The 11,308-nt window shown below is 47.4% G+C and overlaps 3 protein-coding genes across 3 annotated transcripts; 2 read left to right on the top strand and 1 right to left on the bottom strand.

The window, feature by feature from the left end:
• Positions 1-1,757: 1,757 nt before the first annotated feature.
• Positions 1,758-3,443, bottom strand: H257_12081 (hypothetical protein; the record flags this gene model as incomplete). The annotated part of the gene is made up of 1 exon (XM_009839191.1): positions 1,758-3,443. The coding sequence occupies one exon, from the start codon at positions 3,441-3,443 to the stop codon at positions 1,758-1,760; it is 1,686 nt and encodes a 561-aa protein (XP_009837493.1).
• A 3,470-nt stretch (positions 3,444-6,913) lies between these two features.
• Positions 6,914-7,980, top strand: H257_12080 (hypothetical protein; the record flags this gene model as incomplete). The annotated part of the gene is made up of 3 exons (XM_009839190.1): positions 6,914-7,207; positions 7,258-7,646; positions 7,704-7,980. 3 exons carry the CDS (start codon positions 6,914-6,916, stop codon positions 7,978-7,980), a joined length of 960 nt encoding a protein of 319 aa, XP_009837492.1.
• Positions 7,981-9,919: 1,939 nt separating this feature from the next.
• Positions 9,920-11,061, top strand: H257_12079 (hypothetical protein; the record flags this gene model as incomplete). Its single annotated transcript, XM_009839189.1, has 3 exons — positions 9,920-10,193; positions 10,265-10,806; positions 10,984-11,061. 3 exons carry the CDS (start codon positions 9,920-9,922, stop codon positions 11,059-11,061), a joined length of 894 nt encoding a protein of 297 aa, XP_009837491.1.
• Between the last annotated feature and the right edge of the window lie 247 nt (positions 11,062-11,308).

Genomic DNA, 11,308 nt, shown 5'->3' with positions numbered 1-11,308 from the left:
ATACCTGTTCGGCCACTATTTGCCTCGCGGCAATGGGCAACCAATCCAACAGCCAAATCGCGCGAACAGGCAAGGCCTCCGACGACCGATGTTGATTTCATGATAGCTGTGGGCGACCAAATCCCACCTCTACCATGTGTACACAGTGTATCACGCCGACACCTATCGACGATGCTCCTGAGTTCCAAATAGATTCATAACTTTGCTCCATCATTCATAATTTAATTGTCTCGTCCAAGTCAGTATTGTACCTGTGAAGTGTGCGTCTTGTGATATATCATCTGTGGCCATGGGCGAGCAAACCCCACGGCCACAATACCCTACACAAGCAGCCAAGGCCCCCGGCCTACCCTAACGATGGCGTCGTATACAAACTCAAAATCAATTTGCCTAGATGCTGTTATAAATATTTTGTTGAATACCTGTCGATGGCAATTCAACATTTAACACATGCATCGTGACTATGGGTGACCAAATCCCACAGCCACAACAAGCCGTGCAAACTCGTAAGGCCTCCGGCTGTTCCTATCGATAATATCGCAAATGCCATGGTCTGTCACTTCATTCTACCATACAGCGTTAATAGTGATGTTCGGATCAACTACCTCCGTATATAAGCAGCTTGAAGTGCTGCGATGGTCGGCAGAGTGCATCTCTCCACTCGTGTAACTGATACATTCGGTCTGGTTCATCAGCGCCTGGTCACACCCCCGTTTACATGGTCGCCAGGTACGCAAGTTCCCAGCGACGCTACCGGTGATGGTTTTCCAGGTGTCCTCCCCTCGCCCAAGTCTCCCGCAGAAAGATGCACTCTGGACGACACCGCTGCATGAGGCCGCTGAACTGTACGGCTGGGCCGCAAATTGTCCACTGATGTGCAAAATTTGTTCTCGCTATCTAATTGGCTATAATCTTCCAATCAAATCATTCGTCAGTCGTGTCATCATCCGGATTATGTTGACGTTTCAAATATGTCGGAAGCATTGTCGGATTCAATTTTGAGGTCGGATTTATCATCCTATGGCTACTGCATATTGTGCGCCATGTCTTTGGCAGCGTTTTGGCCGTATTTGTGAGGGTGTGGGGCATCTGGTTCGTGTGATATTGCTTGTTTATTGTTCAATATACTACGTAGTATTGAACAATACAATATTCTTTATTGTTCAATACTATTGATATTGTTCGACTCGGCCAATACAGTATTGCCCTAAATAGTATTGTCAATTATTGATACGTCAATATATTGTTGACGACCTCCACTGGAGGTCGCTGCCACCGTCGTCCTGTGCGGCGATAGCAACGAGGCAACTTGTAACGCTGGGGCGGTGCTAGATGGTGGAGAGAGCAAAAAGATGTCTCCACCATCGGGCACCATCCCTGCACTCGTCCACGCCCAACGCAATAGTGTCAACCATCAACCATCTCGTTCGACACTGCCGCCAGGTCGAGAAGTTCATAAGAATCGTACCCATGCTTGCGACGCCGCACCAATCCGGCGTCGCGACCTTTTCAGTGATCACTTGCATCTGCCTTGACCTGTCCCGGTTCATAGCACTCTCCTCCCACCAAACAATAGTCCGTCCGAAAACTCATCTCCAACATTCATGCACGTGAGCTTTGAAGTGCGAATTATATAGAGCTGCAGATCTAACATTTGCAGAGTGAGTTGGAAGTACGACAATCTCCGCGTCAGATCATTCGCACTATTTTCGGTGAGTTTGTTGACAATGTTAATAGATGGTCTAAAACTACAGCCGTCATCCCGAGGCTGGGGCTGGTAGCACGCCAGCCTTGGCTCCGTCCACAGTCACCTTGCGGCCTTGGGTGCGTTTGAGCCGGCACAAGCCACCGTTGAAGTTGTACCACACAAACAGTTTGCATCCCGGTGTCTTTTTACATTCAGCGCAGCAGGATTCAGCAGTCGCTAGTTTGGCCGTGGCCAAGTTGCCGCCAATATAGTGCGTGTTGTCTTCCAAGGTGCCACACGTGCTTAGGTCATTGGTCGGGTTGAGGACTTGGGTGGACTTGGATGGCGGGGGAAGAGTCAGGCCGGGGATGCTAGCAGCCATGGCGTTGAAGATGTTCAACCGGCCGTGACCAAAGAGGTTGTTGGGATACTGCGTGTTGGAAATGCCACCGCAGGTTATGTTGGGCGGAATTAACGTGTCCGTGTCCACATTCTCGGTCAGGGCCTTGTACACTTGGTCGTACGAGGCGCCTTTGTTGGCAGACAAGTACAAGGCGATGGCTCCAGACACTTGAGGCGCGGCCATGCTCGAGCCAGAGCCCAACAAGTAACCATCGTCACTGGAGTTTGCTGCGGAACGGATATCATAACCAGGAGCAGAAATGTCGGGTTTGACGAGTTTATAGTCCATGACGGAAGGTCCCAAACTTGAATTCACCGACAAAAAATCGCTGGAGTCAGTGAAGCCGACAGCAATCACTTGAGGGGACATGGCAGGATAAATTGATTTCCCACAGCCTAGGTGGCCGTAGTTGCCGATCGCAAACACGGGAATGATTCCCGCTTCTCTCCACATTGTAATCATATCTTCCAAAAAAAAGTCCCTGCGGTGCCAACCAAAGCTGCCGTTGATCACATGAGGGGCCTTGCTGGCGTCGCATTTGTTGATGTCTTTGTCGTGGGGACAAAGCAGGAATTGAGCGCATTGCACCACCATGGGTTCCACGCACCACCCGTACTTGCACCCTTTGCACGCAATCCACTTGGCTTTGGGGGCGACACCAATACCTTTCGTTCCCACCATAGTGCTCATGACGGAAGTGCCGTGGTCGTCCGGGTCGATGGGCAGCCGGTTCGTCTTGTTGTACGGGTTGAACCAACCGTATTCACTTCGCCAGTTCGACTCCAACGACTCATGGGTATAGCGAACACCGGAGTCGATGATGGCCACGACAATGCCGTCGCCCTCGATGCCATTGGCCCACAGCGCCGGCGCTTGGATCTTCTTGACCCCCCAGTCGATGTCATCATTGACAGCACTTGCTGGTTTGTCATTGCTTTGGGTTTCATCGAGTGTCATTGTAACTGGCTCGTAAATGGATTTGACTTCCGGCAACGCCGAGAATTTGTAGACGAGGTCGGTGGGGGCGTTGTTGATGTACATGGAACATTGGATCCATGTCGTGGCCACTTCCACAGCCGTCGATTCAACTTGGTTGGCCAGGAGAGACTTGACCGACGCCTGAGACTTGGTGGTGTGCTCCTTCAACAAATTAACCAGCGACTCGATGGTTTCGGTGCGAGACGCACCGCCCTTGAGTCGGCGGCGGTGGGTGGCGAGGGCCTCGTCACAGTGAAATTTCACCACGACATTCGACTGCTTGGCGATTTCCAAGTTGCGATGTAGTTGGACCGAGATCTTGGCCGTGATGGCGGTGGCGGTGGCGGCGAGGGCAATAAATTGGTACTGAACCATTATGTTGTTTGGTCAATGGAAATTGCAAAATGAGACCAATGACTCTCGAGCTGGGTGTAGCACGTGCACGTGACTTACCATGCGTTTCACGCTGGGAAATATGTATCAGGTCAGCTGTTGTGTGTACCAGGTCAGCTGTTGTGTGTACTGTCTGTGTACAATATGCATGGCAACGTGGTGAAATCGTAAACCTAGAGCAAAAGATTAGGTCATGCACGTGATCTTGCATAAAGTGTGCAATTCTGCAAACGAGAGATTTTCTCATCCCTAAGCTTCAAGTTAGGCCAAATAAAATACTGCGACAATACTGTGTGTACTAAACTTATTCTTCTTGACATCATGCTGAAACCCGCGTTAATTAGCGTGGTGCATCTCGACTTCGGACGTAACTGTTCAGCTATACAAAATTCCTACAGGGAACCACGTTGTCGAGTACGATGTAGTATCAAGAAGAATGCATTACAGTATATTAATGCCCACAACACTCGCTTATGCTTTCCTCTGTCCAAATTGCATTAACTCGACTCTTTGCCAACTACTTTTAATGTCACTACTAGTACATAGTACTACTACTGAAATCAGATATTTTAATATGGAATAAAGTATGTGGGCAGCACTCTAGTTAGCACTCTACCTGCTGACTTTTTGCACGAATAGATTGTAGCATTGGATTCGCCTTGCGTTGATTGGTCTACAGGGCGACGGATTTTAAGGGACACTTGCTACTTCGAATTTACCATTTCATCGGAAATGATTGGTTGAATAATTTCGAACTTCGATGGAAATCTCAACTTTTAGCCAATCACAAAATGATTTTCACAAATTCAAATCTTATTGGCTATAATATTCTGTAACTTCGGTCCTTAAAATAATATGTATTCGTATCGAATCCGTACAGTTTGGTCCATTCTTGCGAAAAATATGCACCATTATATTGAGACTTCCTTATATTTTCTTCCAGAGTAGTACAGTTAATTATTACTACAGCCACCACTTCCCGTTCAAATTGAAATGAATTTCCAGTCAATGTGAAATACAGAAATATTATAAGATTTTACAAGTGCAGTTTCACGTCTCAACATGAAAAATGTTCACTTCAAAATGAAACGTTAAACTTACTTCAACTATAGTATAGTGACCATAAGGTGATGAATTATACTACCCTTCAGTATACAATAGTGATTCACTCATCATGTCTACCCTCCCTCACCCATCTTCCTCCTTTATTCAAATCATTCACCAGAATATATATGAAACAAAGTATGTTTCAAGTTGAATGTTAGAGAATTCATGTTGATTTGAAAATCGTCGTGTTTCGAACGTGTTCATTTCACATTGACTGGAAATTCATTTCAACTTGAACGGGAAGTGGTGTAGTTTAGTACACACAGTATTGCCGCAAACATCAGGTATAGTACAGTACTACTATTGGTATTTGTTTACAGTTCGAAGCCTCCGATGAGAATTTACTGTTACTGTACTACCTCTGTCTGAATATGAATGCACGTTTTTGGTTTACTGTACCGTAGTTGATTTGTTTAGTGGGAACTTATGCGACATGTCAATTGATGGATTCAACAAATTATTGGATATTTAAAATAAATGGCAAATATAGTATTACAAAGGTAATTCAATTTAGAAGTCAAATTGGATACATAGGCTCCATTCCGCTAAATATATGGCATTCTGTTTAGCAGTGAAATACTTCTTACAGAGATGTTTAATGCACACAAACTTCATGTTATATAAATGGAATTCTACTGAAACGTTCAAGTTTGGTCCCAATTCAAATGTTTCAAAAACTTTCACAGGTCATTTCGTCAGCTAGTTACCGAGTAATTCCCTGATAGAAACGGTAGTGTTACTCTTTTATATAAACCAGTACTTTGTGTTTACATACGAAGCACAATGCTAACGTTATTCCCGGGTTACAGTAACCTCTCTGGCGGTTAAATTACATCTCAGTGATGAGCAATCTTATTCACTAGATGTACTTACAGTTAACCCCGATTACTAAGTATTGTTTTGTGCTCATACGCATTTGCCTATGGTGTACAGTAAAACGAACTAAGCTTAGGCTGTAAAAATGGAATCATGGTATGAGGGAATTATTCGTTCATCAAACAGGTTCTGCCATACATAATATTTATTAAGTATAACAGGTATTCAAGTGTCTCGGGCACCTGCACATTCCGATAATCAGAAATATTTGATTATGGAGGAACTAAAAGTTCCTACTTACCAAATCAACTACTGTACTGTTACTATTAATAGTATGTACTGTTACTATTAATAGTATGTTGCACGTCTTCTAAAAACTTCCAACTGGCCAAATCGAAGGGTGGAGGTTTTATTATTTAACGTACAATTAAAGTAGTTAAAACCAAAACCCAAACGCGTTTAAAACTGATTTCATGCGTTTTATCACTGCTGTGGGAGGTTAAAGGCCCCAACTGCCTCCGGACACTATATACGGATAAGAGTCACATACAAAAATCAAGATACATCTCAGCCGCCACCCCTATGGCCAAATATCCAAGCGCCCATGTAAAATACAGCTAACGTAAAAAACCAATTTAAGATAACATAACCAATTTAGGATAACTTTGTATTGCCCAATCACACCTCGTTATTTGTTCGAGTCAAAACCTCTATCATATAATGCTGGCCATTCCGTCACGTGAATGAAATGCAAAAACGGCGTAGAAGCCGTCGGTAACAGTCATTCAAGATTGGGTTTGAAGTTCCCTAGTCGACACGGGCCACATTGGGTTGGATCTGAGGTTTTGTCGAGAGTTAAACTCGGTGGACATCCATCCACAACAGAAATTTAACTCTATAAAACAGTACCCTTGTATAAATTATATGCAACCTGTTGTAACCGCTTACCCTAAACACAAAATTTCAATGCTCAAACACATACATAATTTAAGATAAAAAAAGTTATCCTAAATTGGTTATCAAATTGTGAGTACAAATGCTTAGAAAGTAACAAATTTACCTGTTGAAGTTCATCGCCTAAACTGATGATTCGATTATGAACAGAAAGAGGCGCGTCTTGTCTATTGGAATCACTATTCAAAACTCAAATATCGTAACGGACTCAATAGTTATGTCCATTCTACTCCGACTGCGTGGGGTATCCGAATTAGATATTATCAGCTGTATTATCTAGAAACCAGACACAAAATTCAAAGAAAATATACAAAGTACCTGTATAATAATGCTTACATTTCTAAATTGCAAGCTACCACCCCCGTTTATCCGGATAATAACCTTCGTATCCGGCTATACCCGGCAAACTTTGGCGCCAAGCTCTTGGCGGGCTTTGGAATTCAAACCCCGCTCACTTTGTCCAGTCATTCTGAAAGATGCTCAAGAGGCAGAAGAAGAAGAACCTCACAGACAGTGAGTGCAACAGCATGGTTTAACACCTGCTGTTGCGGTACACCAAAGCCGGCAAGATACCCATGGGAGTGGCGGACGAAGTGGCTCAGTTGTTCGACTGCATACCATCAACTGTTCGCCGCATATGGCGTCGTGGGTCCGTGAACCTCTCAGGAAGCAAGACCATCTGTAGCAGCATCAGCCAGCTCAAGAAGAGCACATGTGGACGAAAGCGCCTACACAAGGACCTACCCAAGCGTATTCAAGCCATACCTCAGTCACGGCGCTACTGTGCATCCCCAGGCTCGTTAGCCTGGGGATGCCAAAATCGAACCTGCACGACTACTTCAAACAAGGCGTCTTTACAAAGTACTCGAGTGTCCTCAAGCCTGCACTAACGGAGTCCAATAAGGTGTGCCGCCTGTAGTGGGCGCTCGACCATGTCTGTGACCGCGACGGCGCCAAGTTCTTTGACGACATATACGACACCGTTCACGTAGACGAAAAGTGGCTCGAGAAGAAGGTCCATGGAGCCATTGGTGAGAAGATCAAGCAGCGGTCTTGCAAGTCCAAGCGTCACCTTCTCAAGGTCATGTTATTGACGGATGTTGCCCGCCCACGATGGGACGAGACATGTGGCGAGTGGTTTGACGGCAAGTTGGGGACGTGGCACTTTAGTGAAATCGTTCCAGCCCAACGCCGGAGCGGTCGTCGTGACGCTAGGACACCGGTCATGAAGACTGTCTCCGTAACTCGTGAGACGTACAAGGCAATACTGGTGGACAAAGTGTGCAATCCGCGCCAAGTGGCCACGCGGTGAGACCAAGGTAGTCAAGATCCAACAAGACAATGCCCGGTCCCACGTCGTCCAAGTGATGTTGATGTCGTCGCTGCATACAATGCGGATGGCTGGGACATGGAAGTGGTGTTTCAACCGCCTAACTCACCAGACCTCAATGTCCTGGACCTCGGATTTTTCCGCGCCATTCAGGCCCTCCAGGCCGAAAAGCACTCGAGTAGTCTTGAGGAGATTGTGGCTGCCACCGATGCTGCATGGGATGTGGTCAGTACCAAGACACTCAACAAGAACTTTCTCACCCTGCAGAGATGCCTCCAAGAGGCCATTCTCAATAAGGGTGGGAATGACTAGAAGATCCCACATATGCGAAAGGATGTATTGCATTCTCGAGGCAAGTTGCCAGAAATGTTTTCTTGTGATAGAGATGCTTCGAGTTTTGGTTGTGCGTACTTAGATGGTGCAGATATTCTGCATAAGCTGTCACTCGAAATCCTAGAGAGCATGGAAATGAGTGCATTCTGCACTCAGAAAGAGGCGCTAAACATTGTCGACGATACAGACGCTGACGATAACCTCGCCGCGGCATTAGGTCTTGTAGAGTTAACGGACGAATAAGGTGTAATTATCCGAATACAAAAATGTGCATTCTTTCTCGGAAATTCGATTTTCAAAATGTGTATTCATAATAAGACAGAGGTAGTAAGTTTCAATGCAAAACCTGCGCGCCATGAAGCCGGCACACGCGACCCCATGATCCTGTTTGCGAGTCTCACTCAACTCAAGTACAGTGAGGACATTAGTGCCGAGACTCTCTTCACTACTCTCGACGATCAGATCAACTAGATCGAAACAGCAAGTCTCCCTGGGAACGCCGGCGCTCTCACGGCTCGCGAAGGTCATGTGAAAACTTTTGAGGTCTTTCGAACTCTCTTCTACTCTAACGCCTTTGCCGCCAACAAAGACGTGTGGCACGCCGTTTGCCAGCTCCAATTTAAAGCGCGCGAGGATGGTTCCGAATGCACGCCTACTGTCATCAAGGCTACTATCCGCCACACCTTAAACATCGCCTCTCGCCGCAATCTAATTCTCTCGGATCAAGGCTCCGGTGACTCCGAGTCCCGTCGACGCCAAGTTGCTGTTGTCGCTACCTACACTACGCCTCCAACCGCCTTGTACGCTACGCCTTCTACTACCCAACCCCCGCCTACCAATTCTGCTGCTGCTGCCCCTTCTTACGAGTCACTGCCACGTTGGGCACACTCGAACTGTCACAACTATCCTTTCAATTCCTGTTTCTACTGTGGCTCGCCTGAACACCGCCTTCCCGATTGCCACACCATGCGCGACGATGACAGTCGAAACCGCATTCGTGCCGGCGACCCTAAGCACGTTGTTGACATACACTGCCGTCGGAAACGCGCGTCGTCCCGCAAGATCATTGACGATCATACGACGCAGCATAATCGCCGCGACCGCGAGGACTATGACGACAACCATGGGAACGATCAGGGTCCCAACAGCAGCTATCCCAAGCGCCATCGTGACGACTCTCGACCCTCTCCCCGAACTTATACTCGTCGATCGCCTCCACGTTCCTCGCAGCGAGGTCGTTCCTCCGGCCGCTCCTCTCGAGCTCATCAACGCCTTTTTACCCCATCATCTACCAACCACTCCCACTTAAGTCGTAGCCGCCCCAAACCTCCTCCACCGTCTGTCTGCCTATCGTCGCCTTTCGTCACCCACCCGTCGTGCTCGTTGATCGCCTCCCCGACGTCGCGCTTCTCCATTACGTCCATCTACTGGAAGGAACACGTCTCAAACCTTTCATCCTTCTTCCGCCTTTCTTCGGCGCTCTACATCAGCACCGCCTGCGAAACGACAACGCCTGTCCAATCCCAATCGTCAACCCTCCACTACCAAGGCATCAATTCCGCCTACTTCAACCACAACGACACATCCTCCACCTTCCTCTACGCCTAATGCCCACACTTGGCCTACCTCCACAGCACTCATCAATTACCACTCTGTTCCACAAAATTTGTCATGTTGTACTTTTGATTGGCGGCATTTTTCTAAAAAATACTCCAATTGAGTGTCTGACTGGCGTTCTGGAAAGCGCAAGATCTCTGCTTTGATTGGGTAGTTTATAGCGCTTTCCAGCCATTTTGGTTGTTGAGATATTGCGCGGCAAAACTTCGGGTCATGGTCAGCTATTACAAAATGACCCGCCAGAACTTCATTGCACAATTTATTGGCTACGCAGCACTTCCTGCACACATATCACCACTACATGCCTCCTCGTTCACCACGGCGAACCGGTGATGCTTCTGTCGCCGTCCGGGACCTCGCGGACGTGCGCAAGCACTTGAGCTTCGCCCATCGCCGCACGGCCTACGAAACGCTGCTTAGCGTCGCCGTTGATGATGTGCTGCCGCGTGGGGCTCTCACCGAGCTTGCACAGATGTTTAGCTGCCATCCGCGAACGATATCACGTCTGTGGACGCAAGTGCGTCTCTCGCTCCGCGGCGGCCACTGTGCCGCCGATGTCGCCTCAAAAACTAAGGGTAATTATCTCAAACCAGATATTTTTATAAATTTTATGCAATTATTGATATATGAGGTTGTACTTTTTAAGGGAACTCTGGACGCCATGCGCTCCGAACAAGCGACGAAATTGAAGCTGCCATCCGAAACGTTCTACAAATGCAACGGCAGACCTTACGCTCTCTGTCGGCCGCGTATGGAATCCCCATGACGACAATCTTTAGCCACATGAAGAAGAATCCTCGCTTCAAGGCGCGGTCAAACTACGTCAAGCCCCATCTCACCCCTGCGAACATCGAAGAACGACTCAAGTTTGCCATGTCCTTCGTTCGGCCTTTGCCAAGTGGACGCCATCTTTTCAACGACATGCACGACTATGTGCATGTTGACGAAAAGTGGTTCTACTTGATGAAGGTTAAACGTAGGTACTATATGTACAACGACGAAGAGGTCGCGGCTCGGGCGGTCAAGTCCAAGCGCTTTATCACCAAGGTGATGTTCCTTGCCGCTGTGGCCAGGCCGCGATATGACCCACACGGCAAAAAGGAATGGGACGGCAACGGTGGTGTTTGGCCCTTCGTTCAAGTGGCGCCAGCGCAGCGTGGAAGCAAGAACAGGCCGAAGGGCGCCATGGTCACCACCCCACAATACGTCGACGCACCACTTTATTTTAATACAATATTAAATAAGGTTGTCCCCGCCAGTTCCCAGTGTGTGGTCACATGCTTGATCGTCCACGACCATACTATTGTGCTGGGGTGGTCCACTGGAAATGTGCAAATCTTTGATAATCAAACTATGCTGGGACAGTTATCCGACCCATTATTGACCACGAGCGTGGGCTGCATGACTGTCGTGGCCATCCCAGTTTCATCAAAAGTTTCCTAGATGTGGCAGACGGGGTAATGTGCTGATCCAACAAGACAATGCAAGCCAGAAAAGCTTTGTGCACATGGAGTTTGTGGCATTGGAGTGGCTAACCAACCCCCGAACAGCCCCGATTTCAACGTGTTAGATTTAGGATTCTTTAATTCTATTCGAAGCCTACAGTACCAAAAGTGCACTCGAACCATCGAGGAGCTTATTGTTGCTGTAGAAAATGCTTTCTATGAGTTGCCGACTGACACGCTTGCAA

The sequence above is a fragment of the Aphanomyces astaci genome, assembly GCF_000520075.1.
Source record: "Aphanomyces astaci strain APO3 unplaced genomic scaffold supercont1.38, whole genome shotgun sequence".
Classification (NCBI taxonomy): domain Eukaryota; phylum Oomycota; class Saprolegniomycetes; order Saprolegniales; family Verrucalvaceae; genus Aphanomyces; species Aphanomyces astaci.
This window is presented reverse-complemented; position numbering and strand designations above follow the sequence as displayed.